Source organism: Pongo pygmaeus, chromosome 19 (genome assembly GCF_028885625.2).
Source record: "Pongo pygmaeus isolate AG05252 chromosome 19, NHGRI_mPonPyg2-v2.0_pri, whole genome shotgun sequence".
In the NCBI taxonomy this organism is placed as follows: domain Eukaryota; kingdom Metazoa; phylum Chordata; class Mammalia; order Primates; family Hominidae; genus Pongo; species Pongo pygmaeus.
In genome coordinates this window covers 3268780-3295196 of record NC_072392.2, presented here as the reverse complement: position 1 = coordinate 3295196, position 26417 = coordinate 3268780, and the positions used below count along the sequence as shown (strand labels likewise).

Here is a 26417-nt window from a genome sequence, read left to right as displayed (position 1 = left end):
CGGTCAGTAGAGCAGTTAGAACACACACAACATTCACTAAGTTCATAGTCTCACATGGGCACGATTCGTGGTGCCCCAAAACACTTAATAACAGTAACATCAAAGGCCACTGATCACAGATCACCATAGCAGATATAATAAATCATAAAAAAGCTTGAAATATTATCAAAGGGTGACACAGAGACAAGGAGTGAGCACGTGTTGTTGGAAACATGGCACTGTTAGACTTTCTAGACACAGGGTTGCCAAAAACCTTCAATTTGGAAAAAAAATACAGTATCTGTGAAGTGTAGTAAGGCAAAGCACAATAAAACAAATAATTTTATATATATCTATTTCAATTTTATATTCTGAATACAAAAGCTGTTTATTAAGAATGTTGAGCTACCCAAGTATAATGTATAATAAACTATACAGAAATAGGAAACACTTCTTTGAATAAGCTACATACATAAAATATGATATCTTTAAGATATGTTAATTAATTTAAGAAATCTGCTTAGATGGCTACCGAATAAGGCACTGTGCTAGGAGCTATGAATGCGGTTGAATAAGGCACAACCCTGCTCTTGAGGAGCTTACAAACTAGCAGAATTTGTAAGACACTGTATAAGATGTGAGCTGGAAGTGATTTCTAATGTAAAGAGCAGCGAATACTTTTTGCATTGAGCGTTAGTTTAGTTGTCTTTGCAAAAGCTTCTTTCTTTTCATAGTATGCGGCCTCATTCACAAACACGGGGTACACCGTACAGTCTCCGCCCAGTGGGATCGTCTTCCCATCAAGAGTTAAAAACATGGGATCCCCAGGATGCAGTGGTTTCCAGTCTTGATCCTCTCAGGAAACAATCAAAATAAATATATTATATTTGGTTTTTCTCCTCTAAAAATTTATGTCAGACTCTAGACAACTAACAAATTACAGTATTCTGTTGTTTTAAAAGAGATACTTGAGCGAGGCATTGAGATGCAGGCAAGTGATCTGACTGCGCTGAAATTGGGTCATCAATTTTGGCAGTAGTTTTAAGAGTTCCCCTTTGCATTTGTATAACTGAAACATGTAATTAACATTTGCTTCAGCCAGGTGCAGTGGCTCCTTGCCTGTAATCCCAGCACTTGGGGAGACCGACGTGGGCGGATCGCTTGAGCCTAGGAGTTCAAGACCAGCCTGGGCAACACAGAGATCCTATCTCTAGAAAAAATACGAAAAATTAGCTGGGTGTGGTGGTGCATGCCTGTAGTCCCAGATACTCAGGAGGGTGAGGTGGGAGGATTGCTCAAGCCCCCAGAGGTTGAGGCTACAGTGAGCTGTGTTCACACCACTGCACTCCAGCCTGGGTGACAGAGCGAAACCCTATCTTTAAAAAAAATAAAAAAGTGTTTGCTTCAATACCAGGTTTACCTTGAATGTAGCCAAAGAGACTTACAATATTAAAAGGCAAAACTAAATGCATGTCTACCTAGTCTGCCTGTTGCCTGCTCAACTTAAATTCTGTTCAGCAAAATTTAGGAAATATCCATTAGGAGTCTTCTGTGTACAAGACATTCTCCCGTTGGGAAATATAAAAATGAGCTATGTTGTACCTGCATACAAGGAGATTCTATTCTGACGGGGATTGGTGAGAGAAGGTGGTGCTGGGCTGGGGAGAGTCTGGGACAAGGTAGGTGTATTCCAAATATGCTCCTACATTAGGGTAACAGCTAAGTTATCTGAAGGGTCCTGCACCAGGGATTTGGACCTTTGAGCCCTCAAGCACTACGGCTGTCAGACCACAGGAACCCCAGAACAGTTCTTCTCAAACTTTGAGGTGCTTGTAAATCATCTGGGGATTTTGTTAAGATGAAGATTCTGATTCTATAGGTCAGGGGTGGGGGCCTGGGATTCTGCATTTCTAACATTTCCCAGCAGCATCCGTATCACCCAGGAGCTTGTTAGAAAAGCAGGATTTCATTATGCGCGGCAGACCTACCAAATCAAAATCTTCACGTTAACAGGTCCCCGACGTTCACGTGCACAACATTAATGTTTGAGAAGTGCCGCCTCACAGCAGTTTTCTCCATCCTGGTGGCACATTGTGATTGCTTGGGATGTTAAATACATATATACAGGTAGAAGGGCTGGCCCATTTCAGATAAATCAGAATCTCAGAGTAGGGCCCCGGCATCATTACTTTTAAATTTTATTTTAAAATTTACATACAGTGAAACGCACTCATTTTTGTGTACAGTTCTATGAGTTCTGACTTGCAGAGCATGGAGTCTTATAACCCGCAACCATGCGATCAGGATACGTACTTCTTTCACCCACCTCCTCGAATCCCTCGTGCTACCCATTTATAGTTCACTGTTTTCTGTGTTTATTGTATTTAGGCCCCAGATGATTTACAGGGTGGCTTGGCTGAGAACTATTTCTCTGAACCGGTGGTTTTCAGGCAGAGACTTGCCCCAGAATCACTAAAGGAACCTCTTCAACACACGTCTGGCTAGCCCCACCTGTGGAGATTCCAGCGTCGTGCAGTGCTATCCAGACCTGAGGCACATGAAAATCACCTGGTGAACTCAATTGATTCCCTGTCTACACCCTGATGAATTAGATCAGAGCCTCTAGGAATAGGACTCAGGAATCAGCAATTTTTTTTTTTTTTTTTTTTTAGACGTAGTCTCAGCTCTGTCCAGGCTGGAGTGCAGTGGCACAATCTTGGCTCACTGCAACCTTCGCCTCCCGAGTTCAAGCGATTTTCCTTTCTCAGGCTCCCGAATAGCTGGGATTACAGGCGCCCGCCACCACACCTGGCTAATTTTTTGTATTTTTGGTAGAGATGGAGTTTCACCGTGTTAGCCAGGATGGTCTTGATCTCCTGACCTCATGATCCGCCCGCCTCGGCCTCCCAAAGTGTTGGGATTACAGGCGTGAGCCACCGCTCCTGGCCAGGAATCAGCATTTTTAAAAAGCTGCCCATAATTGTCCCGTGGCTCAAGTTTCAGAAGCGCTACTTTAGTAGTTTGTAGTGGGTTCCAGGCACTGGGAGGGGGTCCCCTATGTGATTCCAATTAGCATCCCTTAGTAAGAACTATCACTCTTAGGACAAAATCTAGACTCATAACTGGGTCCCGGACTGTGTGTTTTCTCCAGGCTCTACCATCCTCTGCTCACTCCTGCTCTCCAGGGACATGGGTGTTCTTGCTGTTCCTCAAATGCTCCAAGTTTGTTCCAGCCTCAGGGCCTTTCACTTGCTTTCCACATGACTGGCTTCTCATCTTCTGGGTTCCAGCTTCAGTGCCACCATCTCTGAGATGGCACTTTGTGGCCACTCCATCTAATTGGAACCCTTTGTTATACCCTCTGCTATATTATTTTGTGTATTTCTTTTACAGCACTTATTACAGTTTGAAATGATTTGGTTTACATATTGTTTACTTATTCATGGTCAGTTCTCCTCACCCATTGGGATGGAAGCTCCATGAGGAACCTTCCCTATCTTGAATCTCAGGGCCCAGAATGAGCTTAGTTGTCATTCAAAAATATTTGTTGGCAGAATTAACCAATCAATCCCTCCTGTAGAATACTGAGCCATTCCTTATTGTCTGTCAAATCAAAACCATCCTTCCTAACTTTCAAGACCTACCACTAGCCCAGTTTGCTACTGATCTCATCCATCTCACTTCTCCGCCTGCCTGGGATTATTTTTGTACCCCTCAAGAGTATCCTAAAACCTGAAAAATCCTGTTTTAGCCTGCCATGACATCATCACCTTGGCCTCTGTTTCTTGTACTTGATATTTTTGTCACCAATAATGCTTTCTTCCTTTCTCTCCCCCAGTCTTTACCTTTCCTTTAAAACATGGCCTAAGGCCGGGTGTGGTGGCTCACGCCTGTAATCCCAGCACTTTGGGAGGCCAAGGAGGGCAGATCACGAGGTCAGGAGATTGAGACCATCCTGGCCAACATGGTGAAACCCCGTCTCCACTTAAAATACAAAAATTAGCTGGGTGTGGTGACATGAGCCTGTAATCCCAGCTACTCGGGAGGCTGAGGCAGGAGAATTGCTTGAACCTGGGAGGCAGAGCTTGCAGCGAGCTGAGATGGCGCCACTGCACTCCAGCCTGGGTGACAGAGCGAGACTCCGTCTCAAAAAAACAAAAACAAACACTGCCTAAGGCGCCTTCTTTAGGTTTCCACCTGGGTCCCATTAAGCCACAAAGCAGGATTTGCTTCACTCGTCTGTATTATGGGCAGGCCACTTCATTCAGTTGCAAGTCTAGATGACTATTAGAGTCACTAAACAGGGATAGGAACTGGATCAATCAGTGTTTTTCAATCCTGATTATCGAAGCCAGAAAGATCAGAGTATCTCAGAGTGGAGTCCTGCCATTGCTATTATTATGTTTTTTAAAAGCTCTCTAGGTAAATGTTAGTCAGGGTTGAAAGCCCCGGACTAGATAATCCACCAGTTCTCTTCCATCTCTGAGGTCTGGGAGTGTGCAGGGCACTTGCACTGGGGAATGGATACTTTGGCTTTGGAAATCTGTTCTTCTCTCCTTTTCCCTTTGCCTTTTCCAGATTTAAACCTCCTACATTCTCTCAAGAGCCTTTTTTTTTTCCTTCTTCACTATGTCATTATTGATAAAACTAGGCAAGGAGTAGATTCTGGGGGTTCTGAGGAGAGTCGGGGAATGGTGGCAGAAGAAAGAGGTCCAGTTGTTTTTCTCTAACTTATTCTGTCACAGGGAGGTAGCAAGCAATATGGCCAACTGCAAAGAGCACTAACTCTGGATCTGTCATTGATAGCTACATGGCTATGGGAAGGATCTAACTTCTGGCCCTGTATTTCCTTATATTAAAATAGACATCATTATTCCCACCTGCTGAATGTGGGTAGGTATTTCACTTTCTCTAAGCGGCCTTGTCTGACCACTCCTCTCCCACCTCATTATTCTGTCATCGCATCTGGCTATCTTCATTTCTAGACTAAAGTTAGACTTTTGTGTACCTACACTATAAATTCCATTGAGCGTGTAAGGCCATACTTACTGATGTGTCCACACAGCCAGCACAGGTTACACTGAATAAGTATTTATTGAGCGATGGTCCGAACATCTTCCCTATCTACACTCAGTGTCTTTTGAGAACATCAAATGGGCAAATGTACGCGAAGTGCTGTATGAGCTATAAACTTCTATTCAAAGGTACAGCATTATTATTTTCAACACTTTAAAGAAAGAACAAATGTTACCTGCAGATTAGGATGGATGACAGCAGCAATTTCTCCATTTTCATCCCTGGGATAATCAACTTTCTCTATAATTTTATAGACCTCAATGGCACAGGGAGGAAATTCTTTTCCTATGACAAAAATAATACGTATCAATGGCAACTAAAAACATCTCTGGGCCAGGTGTGGTGGCTCATGCCTGTCATCCCAGCACTTTGGGAGGCCAAGTTGGGTGGATCACCTGAGGTCAGGAGTTCAAGACCACCCTGGCCAACATGGTGAAACCCCATCTCCACTAAAAATACCCAGGTTGGGATTATCCTAGCTACTTGGGAGGCTGAGGCAGGAGAATCTCTTGAACCTGGGAGGTGGAAGTTGCAGTGAGCCATTGCACTCCAACCTGGGCAACAAGAGTGAAACTCTGTCTCAAAAAAAAAAAAAAAATCTGGAAAAAGGTTGATAATGTAAGGAAGAAACAATAATAACAACAACAATAACAAAATGAAGACAGCAATGGGGAGAACGGATAACATTTAGTTAAGGATGTTCATAAACAGCACTAGGCCAAGAGATGTCCTTGAATGATTCCTATCAGCACTCTGTCCACAAACACGCCGACGGACAGAGGTAGAAAACAGAACTGAAAAAGCCAGTTTAGGAGAAAAAGAATCTAGATTTGGGGGTCAGAAGACCTGGGCTCTAATCCCCTGGCTATGCGGCCTTGAACAAGATGCTTAACTTCTTGAGGCTTGCTTTCTTGACCTGTCAAATGAAGGTATTGGATTAGCTTATCTTGGAGGACCCTTCCAGCTATGATGTTTTATGACTGCATATTTTCAGGAGGAGTTCCAGCAACTTAGGTGACTTCAGTATCGTGCTCTTTTTCTTTTCTTTTTTTTTTTTTTGAGATGGAATCTCGCTCTTTCTTTTTTTTTTTTTTTTTTTTTTGAAAAAAAAAACTTTATTAACAAAATTGGCAGCCACAGGGCTATAGTTTGTGGACTCTTGGTATAGTGGAAGGATCTTCAGAGAGCCTCTAATCTGTGGGTTATTAATCTTTACAATTATTAGGATTGCTTTACACGTGCTGCTCCCTGCTCCTGGAGTGTATTTCTGTTAGATATCCTTAATGGTTTCCTTCCTCTCTTTCTTTAGGCCTCTGTGATGTTATCTTCTATTCGTTCTGTCCACAATAGCACATCCATCCCTTGCGTGCTCTATCCTTTTATATTGCTTTAATTTTTATCATAGCACTTATACTAACATTTTATTATATACTTTATTGTTTACATGTTTATTTTCCATCTTCCTACTAGAATGCACGCTTTATGTTTTATCCTCGGTTATATTCATTGGTGAGCTGGAGCTGACGGTGCTCACCTCTTTCCAGCTTCACATCTATGTTCAGTAATGTCAAGTAGTAGTTTTAAATCAGTCATAGTTGAAGTAGTTGCACTGTGGAAATCATCCCATGGAAGTCTGGTTTTGGATTTTTTTTTTCTGCTGTTTTTTTTTGGCAGGGGAGGTAGGTGGGGGAGAGTTGATTTACTAGCATGCACTGATTATCCCTTTTGCCCAGAAGAATAACTGTCACAAACGCTGCTGCTCAATAAATATTAATTTTTAAAAAATAAAATGTGCCATTAGTATCTATTGATAAAGAAAATAGAGTGCACTTAGTTAGAGACTCCTCTTGGAATATTAGCGCTTTTGGGGTTGATTCATGACCCTCAGCAAGGTAGCTGCTGATGGTGTCTCTCATCTTCATTTGACTGATGGGGAGATTGAAGATGAGGGACAGGACGTGACTCACTTTACTCCACAGAGCAGATTCTGCTAGGCTATAGTGACACGTCTTCAGCCTTATCCTTTCAGTTCTGGAAGGTGTTCCTCTAGGTCTGTTCACCGCAGTCTGTTGAGTGAATGAGGGGCCTCAGGCCTGCTTCTCCTTTACTAAATAACATATATTTTTAATGAATCCCCATAGCTCAGTAGAGTTGCAATTTTTCAGTGTGTTCAAAAGTCCAGGTAAGTTCTATCCCTTTTCAAATGCTTACTGTAGCTCATTTCTGATTTGTCTGGGACTTTGATTTATGTTATGTAAATATGCCCTAGTCTATACCCTTTAGTTATGATTGGTCAGAAATGTATTTGCTTATGAACATTTTCTAACCCTAATAGTCTAATTTTGAAGTCTGCATCAATGTAATGCCCCCGAAGCCCTTGACAAGAATCACATTTAACAGCTTCTTCAATCTCATTTCCCTTAAGTGGACAACATTAAATGTTAATACAGAAGGCACATTTGTAAACCCAAAGAGACTGATTAAAAGAACTCGTCAAACTACTCCACAATCCATGTTTAACATTTATAAAGAAGTTTACGTTTTCTGGATGCCTGGTAAACAGTCTTTTTAATTCCCTGTCTTAAGCACCGACTAAGGAAACAGAAAAGTGAAATTGTATTTAGTGGACCATCTGGCTTATCTCAAAGCTTTCCAGGACATCAGGGTTAGAAAAGACCTTCCATTCTCACTCAGAGTGTCTCCGCCTTTGGAGACATCCATGTCCTTCACAGCTGCTCTGACCTGTAGTTTTTCTGCTTCTTTCTCGTTATGTCCAGTGATAGAAAGCTCACTCTTTTCTTAGGCAACCTGTTCTGTCTTTGAATACAATTAACAGAAAGTTCTTTTTAATCTGCATTCCTGTAACTTTCACCCATTGGCCCTAGGTCTATCTCTGTGGAATCTCGCTCTTTCACCCAGGCTGGAGTGCAGTGGCATGATCTCGGCTCACTGCAACCTCCACCTCCTGGGTTCAAGCGATTCTCCTGCCTCAGCCTCCTGAGTAGCTGGGACTATGGGCATGCACCACCACGCCTGGCTAATTTTTGTATTTTTAGTAGAGATGGGGTTTCACCATGGTGGCCAGGATGGTCTCGATTTCTTGACCTTGTGATCAGCCCACCTTGACCTCCCCAAGTGCTGGGATTACAGGTGTGAACCATCATGCCCAGCCTCTTTTTCTTAACTAAGTACATTGGACACTTGGACAGCTCCTGAGTAACGAGATCTTGCGACACAGGCAGCCTGCCAATGGTGGAGACCAACTTCCAAAGATGCGGAAACCTCAACCCACTTCCCAGAAACTTGGAAAAGGAGTAGTTTATGTATATACCAGGCTATCTCTGAGCAAACAGGATGAACTTTTGGTCCAATGTAGGGCCCACAGTGTCTTATGGTCACAACTCAAAGGAAAGCCTTCCTTTGCTTTTAGAGCAGAGTTAGAATGAGTATACCCAGTGATCACTTCTGTATCAGTTAGCTTCTGCTGCATAACATACTACCCCAGAATTTAGTGGCTTCAAACAACCACCTCCTAATTTAGTTCATGATTCTGTGGGTTGGTTGAAAAGTTTCTTCCATCTACACTGGCTTTGTGGATTTTTTATTGTTTTGTTCCTGCCTTTGTGGTAAGCTGACAGCTCACCTGGAGGCTGGATCCTATGGGATGGCCTCACTCTTATGTCTGTCAGCTGGAGTTGCATGGCTGTCTGTTAGGGTGCCTGAGTTTTCCACCTCAAAGGCTTTCATTATCCAGCAGGCCAATGTGGGCTGTTGCACATAATGGTACATGTACAGGGTTTCCAAGAGCAGGAAGAGAGCAAGCTCCAATGTGCAAGTGCTTTTCAAGCCTCTTCTATGGCACAAAACAAGTCACATGGGCAAGCCAGCTATTCCAGGAGTGGAAAAATAGACTGTATCTCTGAACAGAAGGATATGAAACATCACACTGCCAGGATGTGGACGTGGGAAAGGGAAGAATTAAAATCTACCACACCTTCCAAGATGAAGATGGGAACTTAACAGATCTCATTTCTTTAAACCAAAAAGTTGGATAGGAAGAAAGTAAAAACTGATAGAACACAAAGGAGTATGTTTTTGCTACTTACAGTTGGAAGGAGTCTTGAAAGCCTAACTTCCATCTATGTTTGTGTATTCTCCGTATTGTTCTGGCCATCTTACAGATGCAGAAGATGACTTCTTACAGCCTCACAAAATGTGGCCCGTTTCATTGCTGCTCAGCTTTGTTAATAAGAAATTTCTGTCTCGCCAGGCGCAATGGTGCAGGCCTCTAACCCCAATGCTTTGGGAAGCCGAGGCAGGCAGATTGCTTGAGCTCAGGAGTTCAAGACCAGCCTGGGCAACGTGGCAAAACCCTGTCTCTACAAAAACCACAAAAATTAGCCGGGTGTGGTGGTGCATGCCTGTAATCCCAGCAACTCAGGAGGCTGGGTGGGAGGATTGCTTGAGCCCAGGAACTTGAGGCTCCAGTGAGCCGTGATTGCACCACTGCACTCCAGCCTCGGCAACAGAGTGAGACCCTGTCCCAAAAAAAAAAAAAGAAAAAAAAATTTCTGTCTCTAGGTAACTTTATCTCATTGATTCTCTTCTGCCCTCTGGGTCACAGAAAATATTCGAATTTCTTTCCAATGTAGACTCTTTTTTTTTTTTGAGACAGTCTCACTCTGTCACCGAGGCTGGAGTGCAGTGGCGTGAACTCGGCTCACTGCAACCTCTGCCTCCTTGGTTCAAGCGATTCTCATGCCTCAGCCTTTGGAGTAGCTGGAATTATGGGCACATGCCACCACACCCAGCTAATTTTTGCATTTTTAGTAGAGACGAGGTTTCTCCATGTTGCCCAGACTGGTCTTGAACTCCTGACCTCAAGTGATCTGCCTGCCTCGGCCTCCCAAAGTGCAAGGATTACAGGCATGAGCCACTGCGCCTGGCCAGGAATTATTCTCATTATGATTTTCAAGCTCTTTAACATTCTCAGTGCTCTCCCTGGCTAAATTCCTCTTTATAGATGTTTCTCCTGGATTACTGACTCAGAATTTATTTACAGTTCTCAAGTGTTGTTTATTCAAGGCAGAAAAAGAAGATCATTACCTCCCTTATTCTGGGATTTTTTTAAACATAAGAATAAAACTTTGTCCCTGATGTTGTTAACCTTAAACATTTGGTTTAAACAATTGTTAAAGATTGTCAGGACTTCTTGGATCTGCCTTCTCAACCAGGATGTTTTCCTGGCTATCTTCTTGCGACCTGTCACTTAGGTAAGCATGTCGCATATGTCTTTATCCAAGTCACTAACAACAGTTCTGAGTAGCACAGAGTCAAGAATGAAGCCCTTTTACACACTTCTTGAGACTTTTCACATAGCCGCTGTGATTCATTTGTCAGCATTCTTTGGATACGAGTGCTCAGTTGAAAATCCACCAAGCTGGATAGTCTAAATTAATCGTGGTTGACAATTTTTGAATTGCCGAATCCTTTGCTTAAATGAAATGTTACACAGAAGAGCTCTGGTTGAAGCAGAGATAAGGGGTTAAGGGGTGGGGTGTTCCAGGAACTGCTTTTCTCCACCCTTGTGATAGGATTCTATGGACCATGATCTGAAAACCATGTTTTCCACCCAGATTTGTGGCCTTCTATCTGAATGTATCACTTCTTAACATATTGTAGTCCCACACTTACTATTCAGAGAGTTTATTGTAAATATGCTGTGATCTTCTCAAAACCAGTTCCATTAGACAGTATAGAACCTGCCCTCAGACAAAGATGGTAAAAAGCAAATTTTCAGTTTTCATGATTTTGGAGTCAAAGGATTCCCAAGCACAAAACGAATGTCTGTGATTGCAGTAGGGTGCGCACAATCTGACGTTGAGGAATTTACTCCCCACAGACACTGAAGTACACACCAGCTCTGTTATTACAATTGCCCATTCCTCAACAACAATTTCAACTCAGTCTGTTGGAATAATTGTTTACATAGAATGCCTCTTTGATTTTAAGCAATTATATTCCATTTTAAAGTCAACTTTTTTTATAATTAATAGACTTTTTAGTGCAGTTTTAGATTTACCAAATAAATGAGCAGATAGTACATAGAGCTGTATATACCCACCTTGTCCACCAGTCCCCATTTAATTAATTTTTAATTACAGAAATAATACACAAATACTTTATTCTTATTGAATATAATTAAGACAAAATTAGCCTGGGTTTTGCCTCCCGTCCCCAGTAACTATTGTTATCAGTTTGGTGTGTTTTCTTCTAGGACTTTTTCTGTAATATGTTAACATATATATATATGTATCCTAGAAGGTGATGATGATTATTATTATTTTAAAGCCAATTGGTGTACTGAATGTCTTGGTCTGCAACTTGCTTTCTGCTAATTACCAATGTGTTTTGAAGATTCTTCCATGTTAGTTTATTTAACTGTCCACCAACAGGTAGACATTCATGCTGTTTCCATTCTTTTGCTGTTATAAATTATGCACGATAATCTTTGTAAACAACATGTTGTTTGTGCTTGTGTTTCTTTGAGATGTGGAATTGCTGGGTAATAAGATTGGTGTGTTTTAAGAAGTGGATGCTGTAAAATTATCCTCTAAAATGTCTTTACCAACTTATATGTTCACTTATATGTTCACCAGCAGGTAATGAGAGTTTCCCCTTTTCCTACACATTTACCAACGCTTGATATTTGCAGACTTTAATATTTTCCCAACTTAATGGGGGAAATGATTTCTTATTTTAATTTGCATTTCTCTAATTATTAGTGATACTGAACATCTTTTCATATGTTTACTGGGCATTTGTATTTTCTCATCTTTCTTTTCTTTTTAAAATGGAGATTAACAGGAAATAAGGATTTAATGTGGAGTCTTTATTTGGCAGCTGCTTTTCTTGAATGTGTCTATCCTGGCCATTGGGGAATAGCTGAAGTGAATAAAAATTTTAAAAAGCACTTTATATCATTAGCATGGCAAATTTGACTCAGGTTCCAATTGTTATTTAAATGTTTGGTGGTTAAGTTTGATAACGTTACCTTCATTATTACTTACCTTCATTGAAATGATGTATAAAATCAAGAGCATGTTTAATCATTTTTCTCATTTGATCCAAGATATCAGCTCTCAGAACCCCTTGAGGCTGAGGACCAACTTCTATACCTAGGTACAGAAGGAGAGATAGTCACATTTATATAAGTATGAAGATATATTATAAAACTAAGCATTTTAATGTATCAAGATTTAGAATTATGTTATTAAAAATTATTAAAAAGGTAAACCATGTAGTATCATGGAAAATATTTGAGACATAATGTTTGGCAAAATGTAAAGCAGAACATTTACATGTTTAAGTTAGATGCATAGTGAATAAAGACTGGGAAAGAACATGGAAAAAATCAGTGGTGTTAGAAATAGGAAACTCTTGCGGTCTTTTTTCTTTAAATTTCCTTCAATATTGCTAAAATGTTTAAAAGTCATAACATAGTAAAAGAGGTGAACAAGTTTATGCTGACAAAATAATAGGTGGACCTGAAGAGAAACTGTTAAGATCTAACATTTAGCTGTGACGGTAGGAAGGACATCTATTTTTATAGATTTCACAGAAATCCAGACTAGGAGAATCATGGATTTCAGTCAATATGACAATCTATGTGACCCTTGAGCAACGATTTTGCCCTTAACATAACAATCCATCCTAACACAATACTGCAATGGTTTTATTTATTTATTTATTTTTTTGAGACAGAGTCTCACTCTGTCACCCAGGCTGGAGTACAGTGGTGTGATTTCTGCTCACTGCAACCTCTGCCTCCCAGGTTCAAGTGATTCTTCTGCCTCAGCCTCTCAAGTAATCCCGTGCCTGGGATTACAGGCATGGGCCACCATTCCTGGCTTATTTTTGTATTTTTAGTAGAGGCAGGGTTTCACCATGTTGGTCAGGCTGGTCTCAAACTCCTGACCACAGGTAATCTGCCCTTCTCAGCTTCCCCAAGTGCTGGGATTACAGGCAAGAGCCATCATGCTTGGCCTGGTTTTAATTTTATGCAGGAAAAACTTGTGTTCATTTCTTCTAACTCATATGAAATGATGCCTGTACTATTAGGTCTACTTTGTGTGGCTGTTAAGCATCCATCCTTACACTTACAAAATACTCTTTCTTTAAACTACTTTAGTAGACCCTTCCTTCCTGTTCAAGTCTCCCACAAAGTCATCTCCCCAGTCATCACCTTCTCTATTTGTCAAACCATTTACCAACTGCACTACCCTCATTCTCTTCCACCCCATTAACATACTGCATTCTTTTACACTCATCTTGTTTTCACCCGCTTCTGTTATTTCCCAATACACAAAATCTTATCATATTCTCTTGCATCATTTTTTATTTGTTGTGCTTAGGTTTCTTGCATATACGTGTGAACATATATTTAAGTATATGATGTCGTAAATGTGGCTAAGGTATGCATCTGTGCGTAAATGACTTACACAAATATGTGAAAAAGTGAGTTTGTAGATATGTCTGTAGGAATACTATAGAATACATTGTTGTTTGCCTACCCCAAATCCATTTCACTTTCCTCCTGTTTCTAATAGAATCCTGATTTTAGCTGGGCTTCCAGTCTTCAAGGTAGGTAAATTTTTCTCCAGTTCAAGAGTAAATGTTGAATAGTTTAAGTCAATCATAGTAATCCCCTAGTCAATGATTTAAGAATAAAGGAATCTTTATTATGCACAAAAGTATCAATACTTGAAGTAAGGAATTGGAGTAAGCTAAATATCCAAATATAGGCAATTAGCTGAAACAAATCAAAGGCTTAGCAATAAGAGATACAGATCCTGCTTCTCTGTGACACCAAATAAAAGCTTAAAATTTCCAAACTTTCAAATATCAATCTTGGGCTATGATATTTGTAGGCAATGCTACTCTTAGCCAGAACAAACATCTGCTGATATGTTTTGCCCTTACAAGTTGAGCCAAATCTTTAAAATATTTCAATATGAAGGAATATTAAGCTCATTGTAAATAATTAGAAATGTTATATGTTCTACTTCCAACTTTGCTGTTTTATTTGGAATATTTTATATCATGCGCTCATTGGAAAAAAGCATATTTAACGTTAGAGAGACAATCTTTCTGAGTCAACATTTTATAATATACTAAGAATATTGCTGCATACAAATTTTGCTTTAACTTCTAGTAGGCACCTACAAGGACCATCTTTGTACACCTGTTCCCAAGGCAGAAGAAATGTAACACGATCATTCTAGGCAAACCTTATCCTAGAAAGGAGCAGTTTGCTGCAGCCACTCTTATGATCATCCACACACACACACACAAATATGGTAAAGCGACTGGACACAGCCCTCTCCTTTCTCAGATTAACTGTGGTCTCATCTGAGACTTAGAAAAGTTATTTGAATAATTATTGTTCATTCAGCTCCACCCCGACTCTGCCGTAGCCATGTCCCACAATCTAAATATTCTGCTCTGATATGAGATCTTGTATTGAAAAGTTAATTTTTGGTTCGGACAATAGGGCCACCAAAGATGGCCATATAAAGATCCCTTTATTATGCACAAAAGTATCAATACTTGAATATCCAGAATAATTTTAGATTTTTATTTATTTATATTGTTTGCCAACCTGCTTTTAAATTAAATTACTCTTGGCTAAACCATCTGAGATTTAACAAAAAAACTTTAAGTTGTAATTTTAATTGTAGTGTAATCTGCAGATAATTAATTACGCTAATGGGACACTCAGGAACGAGAATGGAATAGAGAAGAAAGACGGTGTTTGAGAGGGTATATGAGAGTGTGGGGCTGCATCTTGGAAGTTACCAGAAGGTAAAGATGAAGTCACAGCCTAGTAACTGACAGGATAAACAAGTGAATAGATGACAAACAGCTCATGAAATGTCTGTTGCAAAGCAGGTGGTAAAAGGGATGTGGAGAGAGGGTTCCTCATGGATCTTCTGCATTTCTCCAAGTCTTGTGAGCAAGACATGGACTATTTTTGTTTCAGATGATCTTTTCAAGGATGTCTGTATAGTGAACAGCCTTGGAAGTTAGGAATGGAGTCTTCCTTGGGGTAAAGGGCACTCGTGCCTACTGCCCATTATAAAAATGAAGGTTCACAGCCGGGCGCAGTGGCTCATGCCTGCAATCCCAGCACTTTGGGAGGCTGAGGCGGTGGATCACCTGAAGTCAGAAGTTCGAGACCAGCCTGACCAACATGGTGAAACCTTGTCTCTACTAAAAATGCAAAAACTTTGCTGGGTATGGTGGTGGGCACCTGTAATCCCAGCTACTCGGGAGGCTGAGGCAGGAGAATCGCTTAAACCCAGGAGGTGGAGGTTGCAGTGAGCCAAGACCGTGCCACTGCACTCCAGCCTGGGCAAAAAGAGCGAAACTCCATCTCAAAAAATAAAATAAAATAAAATAAAAAATAAAATAAAATAAAATAAAAGTTCCCTCAGCTCAGGGTTTGTCTCCTAGAATGTAACCACTGGCATGGATAGCTGCCATCTGGCTCTCTCTGTGTCACCCTGTGGGAAGTGGAGCTTGGGGAATGGTGCAGAAATGCTGACACTCTGCTATTACTACTGTCAATAATCTATTCTTTGTCTCTGTTTTAGGAGTCTTGTGTCTTCTACTGGCATCCACTCAGAGGTGCTAGGCTAATGGTTAGCTTGTAAGTCGGGTAAAATTTCTCAGATCTTTGACAGGTCTTGATAAGGAGAGGGTCAGAAAACAACCTGGAGTAGGTCACTGGTAGCACAAGCACTTTGGAGAAACAGACCCCTTGCCTTTCTGATCCAGTCAAATCTGAGCACTCCGGACAAGCTCATGAATGTATGTATTACCAGTGTTAGATGGCTAGTATTTATTTTTTTGGTTGTTTTTTTGAGACGGAGTTTCACTTTTGTTGCCCCAGCTGGAGTGCAATGGCATGATCTCGGCTCACTGCAACCTCCACCTCTGGGGTTCAAGCGATTCTTCTGGTTGGCTAGTATTTTATATATGGTTATAGTTATAGAACCTGCGTGGGAAGGAATGGATAAGTTCGTATGAGTCTGTGTGGGATATGTGTGATTAAAACACATCATATGATATGAGGTACAGGCGTGGTGGCTCATGCTTGTAATCCCAGCACTTTGGGAGGCCAAGGTGGGACAATTGCTTGGGTCAGGAGTTTGAGACCAGCCTGGGCATCATACCGAGATCCTGTCTTTACAAAAAATAAAAAATTAGCCGAATGTGGTGGCACGTGCCTGTAGTTTGAGCTACTCGGGAGGCTGAGATGGGAGGATTGCCTGAGCCCAGGAAGTCAAGGCTGCAGTGAACTGTGATCGTGCCGCTGCACTCAGCCTGGGCAACAGAGTGAGACCCTTTCCCAGAAAAAAAAAAAAAACCCAACTGTGAATGATGATCATTTATAAGTTGGAATTGTGTACTTACTGGTAATTTGAGCTAATATTTAGTAAGCATATATTATCAGCCCACAGAAGGGGATAGGGAACAGAGAGTGCTAAGATAAATGGAGAACACAGTGTATCAAGTATGGCATGTCATCAATTAGGGGTTTGAGGCCTTTGTATATGATATTCCTTTTTCCTCAAAGTGTTGTCTGAGGACAGGGACTGGTCCACCAATTGTCTGCTGCTAGTCCCAGGCGAGATAAGTACAGAAATTAAAATAAGTGTTTAGAAACTTTTATAGCAATTTGACATTGCTGCAACATTCAAGTATGTGATCGTTTTTCTAGAAATTCATTTTTAAATTATATTTTACAAAAGTATTGCTCTATAGCAGATTGGAAATCAACAATGGCCCTTCATCACAGATAATTTCAAGACCCTCGTCTAGAATCCTGTTGACTGCTCTCAATTTTTTTCCTTTCCTCCCCTAAACACATACACATAGACAACCTCAAGATGGATCCCACTTCTTTGGGCCTTCTGTGATCCATCAAGACTGGGTTAGGTCTTTCCTGCTCTTCCAGTCTTCTGTAATTGCCCCTATTTAGCATTTATCACTCTGTGCAGTGATTACCTGATTACCTGTCTGTCTTCTCATCAGATACGAAGCTGTTTGAAGGGAGACTGTGTGTCTTGCTCATTGTTCTGTCCCCGCACCTAGCACAGGGTTGGTCTCTGGTAGGCACACTATAAATATTAGTCAAATGTACACATTTCTGGAGTAATTAATGTTGTAGAGGGGGGTCAGGGAAAGTTCTATAGGAAGTGACAGGTGAACTGAATCTTGAGAATGAGAAGAATTGTGCCAGACTAAATAGAAGGGCCAAACATTACAGCAAAGGGAACATGAACAAAACCAGAAAGCTGCTCAGTGAAATTGGGGAAATTCGGTACAGTTAGAGCCTGCCTGGAGCTACACTGCTTGTTACTTGACAGTTATAAGCCTAAGGATATGGAAGGTAGCTGTAAATGTTTTTTTAAAAATGATTTTCTCGGCCAGGCATAGTGGCTCATGCCTGTAATCCCAGCACTTTGGGAGGCTGAGGCAGGTGCATCACCTGAGGTCAGGAGTTTGAGGCCAGCCCTGGCTAACATGGTGAAACCCCGTCTGTACTAAAAATACAAAAATTAGCTGGGTGTGGTGGCACATGCCTGTAATCCCAGCTACTAGGGAGCTTGAGGCAGGAGAATCACTTGAACCGGAGAGGTGGAGGTTGCAGTGAGCTGAGATCACACCATTGGACTCCAGCCTGGGTGACAGAGCAAGACTCTGTCTCAAAATAAATAAATAAATAAATAAATAATAAATTTCTCTGAGTTTCAGCTAGGACATATTTTATTGAGTTATGACAATGGGAACTATGACTTACCCACAGGATACTTGGCTATAGAACGAGTGGTCGCATATTTGAGGGAAGGATGCTCAATAAGATAAACGTAGCAGGGTAGTGGAGCCAAAGAAGTCTGAAAAAAATCGAAAACGTCTTTCTTATTGTGTAAAAACCGTATGTTTTGTTCTCTTTGCTTCAACAGAGTCAATAATACCTTCAATACGTTTTACTTCATCAACTAAGATTGGTAAGACACCTTTATGAAATACTTTAAAACCCAATGGTATTATAGCTTTGAAAAGATACAAATAAATTATACAATATGAAATTCATATACAATTGAATTATACAATGTCCTTCCAGGTAAAATGTACATTAAATAGTTCTCCAGAACCATGATCAAAAAACATGAAATAAATGTTCTTTCTTAATGGATGTGGTGATTTTTTTTTAAATAGTTTTTATTTGTTGTTTATTTAAGGTATACATCATGATGTTGTAGAATACATATAGATAGTAAAAGGGTTACTATAGTGAAGCGAATTAACATATCTATCTTCTCACATAGTTACCCATTTTATTTGTTTTAGTGGCAAGGGCAACTAAAATCTCATTTATCACTAGGATGTGGTGATTTTTGTTTCATCACGGGTTACACTATTTAGCTTGGTATTGGTCTCTTCAACAGTTGTTTCTATTCCTGTGATCCAGCTCTCTACAGATGTTGGGTGATTCCCCCTCCTCCTGCTTGTCTGCATGAAAATTGAAGACAGGCCTCTTGGTTTGGATAACAAAGTGTCAGCAATTCTGCTTCCATATCTGGCAACCAAAGCATTCAGCTCTCTCTTCAATAGGCAACGAAGAATCGCTACATTATGATCTCCTACCAGGACCACTACCCAGTTACTGTCCAAAACTTAAGGGAAACAAAAATAATAATCTTTACTATAGTCCAGGTATTAGGCTAAATGCTTTAAATACTTTATGTCATTTAAGGCTTTGAGTACCCTTATGGGTAAGTGTTGTTTGTTATAACACCAATTTTATAAAATGAAGGAGGCAAGGTTTTGGGAATGGTGCATTTTGTCTAAGGTTAGTGAAGGAGAAAGTGAGGATCTGAGCACAGGCCACACTCTTTCCTCTCAATCATCCTCGCTCTCAGGAAGGAAGGCTATCTAGCACACAGAAATAAGCATACAGATCCTTATGTGTGTTTCTGATTGGTTGCTATTTTCTAGCAAATTTTCTCAGATTTCTGAGCCTTAAGATGATTATGGAGTACTGAAAGATTAGACGTATTCTGGGGTGTCTAAATCAAATGGGGACGGGGGCAGGACTAAAGGGAGGCAATCTTTTTATCACTCGGCTTTAGTCTACATTAAAGGGCTATTTCTTAAGTTTCCTAAAACCTTGTAATTGAGATCTCATACCATTTAAAGTTTTAATATTAATTTTACTTGGTTTTAACAAATTGACCATACCATTTAAACTTTTAATATTAATTTTACTTGGTTTTAACAAATACCCCACCATCTGGTGGCTGTCTGGATAAAATGTGTAATTTTATAGACACAAGAATCCACAAGTGTTTTATTACTTTATTAATTGTGTTTATTATTTTACTTATTTCCTCTCTTTTTCTCCTTCCTCTCACCACTGCCTCTGTGTTCTGGTAGCACCCTTTCCCCCAACCACTAAGCCTGGCTGTGGAATAAATCCCATTTCTCTTGCACCTTCCCTCATAACTGTTTTCTGATTGTCTCACATCCATAATTGACTTAAAAGTACAAGTCCTTTGCTAACTTATAAATTAATAACATTAACATTACCTTAATATAATGAAACATCTGAATTAAAAAGTTATTCCTGGAATCCTCAAGAATAAGAGTGCACCCCATGTTAGAAGTGGTGTTGTGAAGGTCAAAAATAATGTCATAGGAATCTTCACTATCTTTTGGACCAAATAAATGATTTATTTCTTGAGCCCTTCTCACTTCATATGGCAAATCTTCTGACATTTTTTTGCTGTTATAAGCAGAAAGAAAAAGATTAACAACATCTGTGCCTGAGATAATATAAACATATAATAAGAACACAGTGTAAAAAGAACCAGTTGTCAAATCTTTAATATGAAAAATCTGTGTGGTAAGTAAAAACTTACCTGAAATGTTTATATATGAAAACTTACATTCTTTTTCTTCATTTGATTCCATATAACTAATGTTGCATTGGCATGCTTGCAAAGTAATACGTTCATTTATGTGGCTGGTCATGAATAGGGCATATCAAACAGAATTTATCATTTGATTTCAATCTTGAACACAACATATCCATTAATTTAATGAACAGTTTCTTAGTAGTTAAGGTACATTGGGTTATTTATTATGGGACTAGACCATCAAATGCATCTTTTTTTCCCCCACTTTAGCTAATTCTAGTGCACAAATATAGTCACTTAGGGGTTCACATAATCTAATTAGAGATCATTTTAATTTTTCGAGACAGGATCTTGCTCTGTTGCCCAGGCTGGAGTGCAGTGGCCCAATTATGTCTCATTGTACCCTCAAACTTGTGGGCTCAAGCAATCTTCCCATCTCAGCCTCCCGAGCAGCTGAAACTACAGGTGTGTGCCACCATGCCCAGCTAATCTTCTTATCTTTTGTGGAGATACAGTCTTGCTCTGTTGCCCAGGCTGGTCTTGAACTAAAACTGCCTTTGCAAAAATTATAACTGAGACAATTATTACAATGAAAGAGATCTAACCTGACTCCACCTTGCTTCTAATCTCCAAGCTATCCTCGTTCATGCCTGGGTGTAAACTGAACTAACTTTGGGAGGAACGTATAGTTTAACTTTGAAACAAAGTTGGAAACAGCCCTTTCCCAAAACAAGCCCCCTTCCTACCTGGGGACTAGACTGCCTTTGCAGGACTAACAAATTAGCCACAAGATTAGAAATTATGATTTAGGAGTCATGCAGCTGGAGGGCCGCAAGGTTCTGAACCTCCTGAAATTGCTCCTGGGGATAACACCCTATTGTAAAACCTAAGATCAGGGCTTGAGATATTTTGTAAACCCTGAGTTGACAGATCAGCTGGCACCACCCAGATGGATAAACTGGCTTATCTGGTCTCGTGGTCCCCACGCAGGAACTGATTCAGCGCAAGAGGACAGCTCCAACTCCCTATGATTTTACCTCGGATCTGACCAATCGGCACTCCCGACTCACTGGCCCCCTACCCACCAAATTATCCTTAAAAATTCCAATCTCTGAATTTTCGGGGAGACTGATTTGAGTAATAATAAAACTCTGGCCTTCTGTACAGCCGGCTCTGCGTGAATTAAACTCTTTATTGCAGTTCTCTTGTCTTGATAAATCAGCTCTGTCTGGGCAGCGGATGAGGAGAACTTGCTGGGTGGTTACAGAAGTCTTGGCCTCAGGCAATCCTCCTGCCTCGGCCTCCCAAAGTGCTGGAATTACAAGCATGAGCAGCCACACCTAATTAGAGATTCTTAATTGAGGTCCAGGAACCACTAGAGGTCCAGGGACAGAGTTTTCAGAGTCTGTAACCTCTCCAAAAAGGCCACAAGTTTGCAGGTACAGATGTATGTATTTTTTTCTGGCACAAGGGCCAGTAGTTTTTTCTTCCATTCTCAAATGGGCCTCTACCCTCTCCCCACTTCCCACAATGGTTAGGATACATTATTTTTCTAGATATAATAATGTTTTTCATTTACTTTTCCTCATTAAACCGTTCGACCACATTTTCCTAAAATTCCATCTATTTGTATTCCTTGGTTATTTTTGCTAGTATCTTCAAGGGACCTACTGTGTACAATGGGCTAATTCCTGCCTGGAATGCGATCAGGAAGGTGTAGTAGTTATTTTGTGACTTTGAAGCAAAAACCATGAGGACAAAGCCGGCATCTTGAGACAGTGCAGTGGGAAGGTAGAAGGGACCGCGTCGAGACGGTGCAGCGGGAAGGTGGGAGGGGCCACGTGGAGACGGTGCAGCGGGAAGGTGGAAGGGGCCATGTTGAGACAGTGCTGTGGGAAGGTAGAAGGAGCCTATGGCATTGATGATACCATGTGGCCGCTGCACCAGCCCTGGACAGCCTGCTTCTGGACTTATTATTTGTGAACAAGAAACCCTTCTTTGTTTAAACCACTATTCTTAGGTTCCTTATTATATGCAAACCAAGCCTAATGGATATTTATACATTTTAAAAGTTAATTCATGAAATAACCCCCTGAGGTCGCCCCCAGCAATTTTGGTTCTATATCATTCTTCCGCATTTGAGTAAATGGTGCTAGTATCTACCCAGTTGCTCAGAGTCAAGTCTTGAAGTTTTGAAAAATGATGGACACTTTGAGTTCTCATGCCTGCAGATGAGCTCCCATTGGAAGAGTCCCAAGGGATGAAGAATAGGGAAGAGTGAGATTCTGAAGGGCATTAGCCATACTAAGTTGATTAAATCTATTCTGGATACACTTTTAAAAAATCTTCAGCAGGGGAGAGACATGATAAGGTTTGCATATTAGGATGATTCCTAGAGGTATCAGATGGAAAATAGATGGCAGGAAGGGTCAGAGCAAGTCTGGATGCAGAGAGACCCTTTAGGAGGCTATTCTAACTGTCCACAGAGGAAATCAACTAAGGTAGTAAAACTGGAGAGGAAGGCTGGATTTGTGAAGTACTTGCAAGGAATGATTGGGAGGATTTAGTGACCCACTAGACGTGGAAGACGAAGCGCTGGGAAGGTTCTAGGGTGATTTTCATAGGGGACTTGGTGGATAATGATGCTACCACTGAGATAAGGAATACAGGAAAATGAATAAATTTGGGAGAGGTAGGATGGGAGAAGTTAATCAGTTTATCTATTTTATAATTTTTTAACCACACTGGGAACAGTCTAGTCTCTGAATAGTGTTAACAGTAAGGAGCAGAAAGTGAATTTAAGTGAAAAGACTGTGCTCACTGAAATGCATACTACTGGGTGCTCATAAACTCACCCCAGTCCATTTCACACCTATTTGGGAAGTTAATATGCCGACTAAAAGTTATTCTTCAACAAATTCTTACCTGTAATATAGAAGTTAGTTAACAGCTCTCTTAGGTCAATAGATAAGCATGAATTGTGTTGACATAACCTCAGTCATGAAGATAAAGCATTTCTCAAATTAAAATTTATGCTAGTAAAAATATGATTTGATACAAACAGGATGACTGCTGTATAATTGCCCTGAAAAACATCTATTCCATAAAGTGAGGCATGTTTCTATTAAGAGTAGTGTCCATTTTTTGATCTGTGTTGAGACTAAACCTAAGGAGTGATCTAACTCAAATTAGAGTTGATCAGAAAACAAGCACATAGAACAGCCGCTACCTGTGCCTGTGCGTATCTTATATCTTTTTTTTTTTTTTTTTTTGAGACGGAGTCTCGCTCTGTCGCCCAGGCTGGAGTGCAGTGGCGCCATCTCTGCTCACTGCAAGCTCTGCCTCCCAGGTTCACGCCATTCTCCTGCCTCAGTCTCCCGAATAGCTGGGACTACAGGTGCCCGCCACCATGCCCAGCTAATTTTTTGTATTTTTTTTAGTAGAGACGGGGTTTTACCGTGTTAGCCAGGATGGTCTTGATCTCCTGACCTCATGATCCGCCCGCCTTGGCCTCCCAAAGTGTTGGGATTACAGGTGTGAGCCACCGCGCCTGGCCATGTATCTTATATCTTAGCTAGTAGTCTACCAACTCCTTGAGGGGTAGAAACCAAGTTGTTTAGAGCTGTGTACTCCCCCAGTATCTGGCACAGTTTCCTGAGAAAAACAGATGTTTCAGAATATTTTTTAGTAAAAGAAAAAAAGCGGCCCAGCACGGTGGCTCACGCCTATAATCCCAGCACTTTGGGAGGCTAAGGCAGGCAGATCACCTGAGGCCAGGAGTTTGAGACCAGCCTGGCCAACATGGCGAAACCCCGTCTCTACTAAAAATACAAAAAATTACCTGGACATGGTGGCAGGTGCCTGTAATCCCAGCTACTCAGGAGGCTGAGGCAGGAGAATCACTTTAACCCAGAGGTGGAGGCTGCAGTGAGCTGAGATTGCACCATTGCACTCCAGACCGGGCAACAAGAGCGAAACTCCGTCTCGAAAAGAGAAACAAAGAAAGAAGTGGTAAAAAGCAAATACGTGGAGTCATATTATATCTACAGTGGTAGCTATTATGATTTAAACGAAGGCAAAAATAATTAATAAGGACCTAACCTAGCATGTTATGACTGCATACGTTGTATGTAATATATTATAAATCAGCAAAATAGAAGCTCTGAAAATTCAGATGGTGTCTTTAGTTCTCATCTCTGGTATCCCATCTACGACTATCCACCATGGAAGTTAAGTATGTCTGCTACTCCGGATCACAGGGAGGTCTGATGTCTTTTTTTTTTTTTTTTGAGATAGAGTCTCGCTCTGTCTCCCAGGCTGAAGTGCAGTGGTGCAATCTCGGCTCACTGCATGCTCTGCCTCCCGGGTTCACGCCATTCTCCTGCCTCAGCCTCCCGAGTAGCTGGGACTACAGGTGCCCGCCACTACGCCCGGCTAATTTTTTGTATTTTTAGTAGAGATGGGGTTTCACCATGTTAGCCAGGATGGTCTCGATCTCCTGACCTCGTGATCCGCCTGCCTCGGCCTCCCAAAGTGTCTGATGTCTTCTGGCAAAAGATATTTAATCACGTTTTCATTCAACAAATATTACTTGAAATATTACATTTTTTGAACTAGAACAAATATTACATTTTTTGAACTAGAACTTTATGCATTACCGTAAACATAGTTGCTTGAAAACATAGTAGTGAATTTCCTAAAAAGCTAACAATTATGTATGCAAGCATAGTGGCCAAACACTAACTCAATGCAAAGGAGTATTAAATCTGTTTCTTTAAAGGTATGATTTTAAAACAAAACCCTTTTCTATTTATTGTCTCAGTCTGTATACATTTGAAAAGAAAACTTAATAATCTGGTGCTTAAGAAAGTTTATAAAAGAGCATGTGAGTGCCCTGTTTAGATAACTGTGCAATTGACAATGCAGTATAATTAAAAGTGAAAGTGATCTTATTCAACATACGACTGCATGTACGGACATGAATTATCATCTGCATATACATATATGTGTTCTCTTTCACACACCTACCACTTTTCACACAACATACATACATATACAATACAAAGCATAGTCTTACCCAAGATTTTCAAGGTCAAAAATGCGATTCAGGTCACAGTCAATATATCTGGTACACTTCTTCACTGCTCTGGGGTTCGTAATAAATGGTTTTACCTCCAGCCCTGTTCTCTGAATCTCAGCGCCATTCTCTAGCCAATGCTTAACCAGAAATACTCCGGTTAGCTCATTCCCATGGGTTCCTCCAAAGATAGCAACCTTTTGTATAGGTTCTTCAGCAATGTGACAAGAAGTCATTTCACCAAGTAGTTTTTTATCTGATTTCTGCAATTCAGAAGAGAGATCAAAGGAAATTTGATTTTCTTAAGAAAGGTTTAGAAATTTAAATGAGACTTTACCCAAAGGGCAAAGTACATAATTCCCTTGAGTGGAGTATATTTTAATGTTCTGTTACAAGTTCTGAGCCCCATTTATGGACACTCCCTTCTTTAGCCCTGCCCTTTACCATATTTGGATTAAAATATGCAAAGACCAACTAGAGATACAGCTGTTTACTTTAACTTCTAACTCCCTCAGATGGTCAGTAGATCTAAATACAGTAATAAATTAGCATTTCACACTAATACAAAAATTCTGTTCTTTTCCTCAGCTAGGATGTCGTCCAGTGAGGCTTTCACAATTATTTGTAATAATAAAAATAGTTTATACATTTCTAATCTCAAAAAATAAAAAAGTGGCCCACTCAGCATTTCCACGGGCATTTCAAAACATTTCTTCTCTGAAATGAGTTCAAGCACTTTTCATGATCTGAGGGCATTTGAATCTCACCTCTATAAACAGCCAGAGGCTGACCCTCAGAGACCTCCTCTTGAACCGGCACCCATTCTTTCAGAATGCTTTTTCACTATCAGAAACAGAAGGGCCAAATCACTTGGGACTCAAAAAGCTACCCTGAAACATCTCTTCATTTCTTTCTCATGAAGTTTTTGGTAATTCTGTGTTAACTTACTTATGAATCTTCCTCATTTTTTGCCTAAATACCAAAGGAAAGACAACTGTTAGTAATTTTCAAGTCTTTGTGATGCCTGAAAATGTCTTGGGACATACTGCATGTGCTAACCACATCATGTGAATTTATATAGACACAGCCTTATTCACTGTTAGCAGGGACTCTCCACTGGACTGTGTTACTCAAAAAAGGGTCTTATTAGGGGAAATTATCCAGAATACTAAGATGATTACATCCCTTTGGAGAAATGACTCTGAGCCAAATCTGATTTGATTTCATGCTCAATCACCCAGAAAGTCAAATATGTTCAAGTACTGGAAATACCATGTACTAGTAATGCCAGGTTGTTT

At 40.5% G+C, this 26417-nt stretch overlaps 1 protein-coding gene across 1 annotated transcript in view; it reads right to left on the bottom strand.

Moving 5' to 3' along the window:
- Window positions 1-317: 317 nt before the first annotated feature.
- Window positions 318-26417, bottom strand: part of ASPA (aspartoacylase) — a 28989-nt gene continuing 2889 nt past the window's right edge. The window contains exons 2-7 of the mRNA XM_054459280.2: window positions 25120-25382; window positions 19714-19909; window positions 17924-18017; window positions 12126-12233; window positions 5231-5340; window positions 318-832 (exon numbers count right to left, since the gene is read on the bottom strand). Coding sequence (XP_054315255.1) covers window positions 635-832; window positions 5231-5340; window positions 12126-12233; window positions 17924-18017; window positions 19714-19909; window positions 25120-25382 — 969 coding nt within the window. The 3' untranslated portion in view covers window positions 318-634. The remainder of the gene's footprint in view (window positions 833-5230; window positions 5341-12125; window positions 12234-17923; window positions 18018-19713; window positions 19910-25119; window positions 25383-26417) is intronic.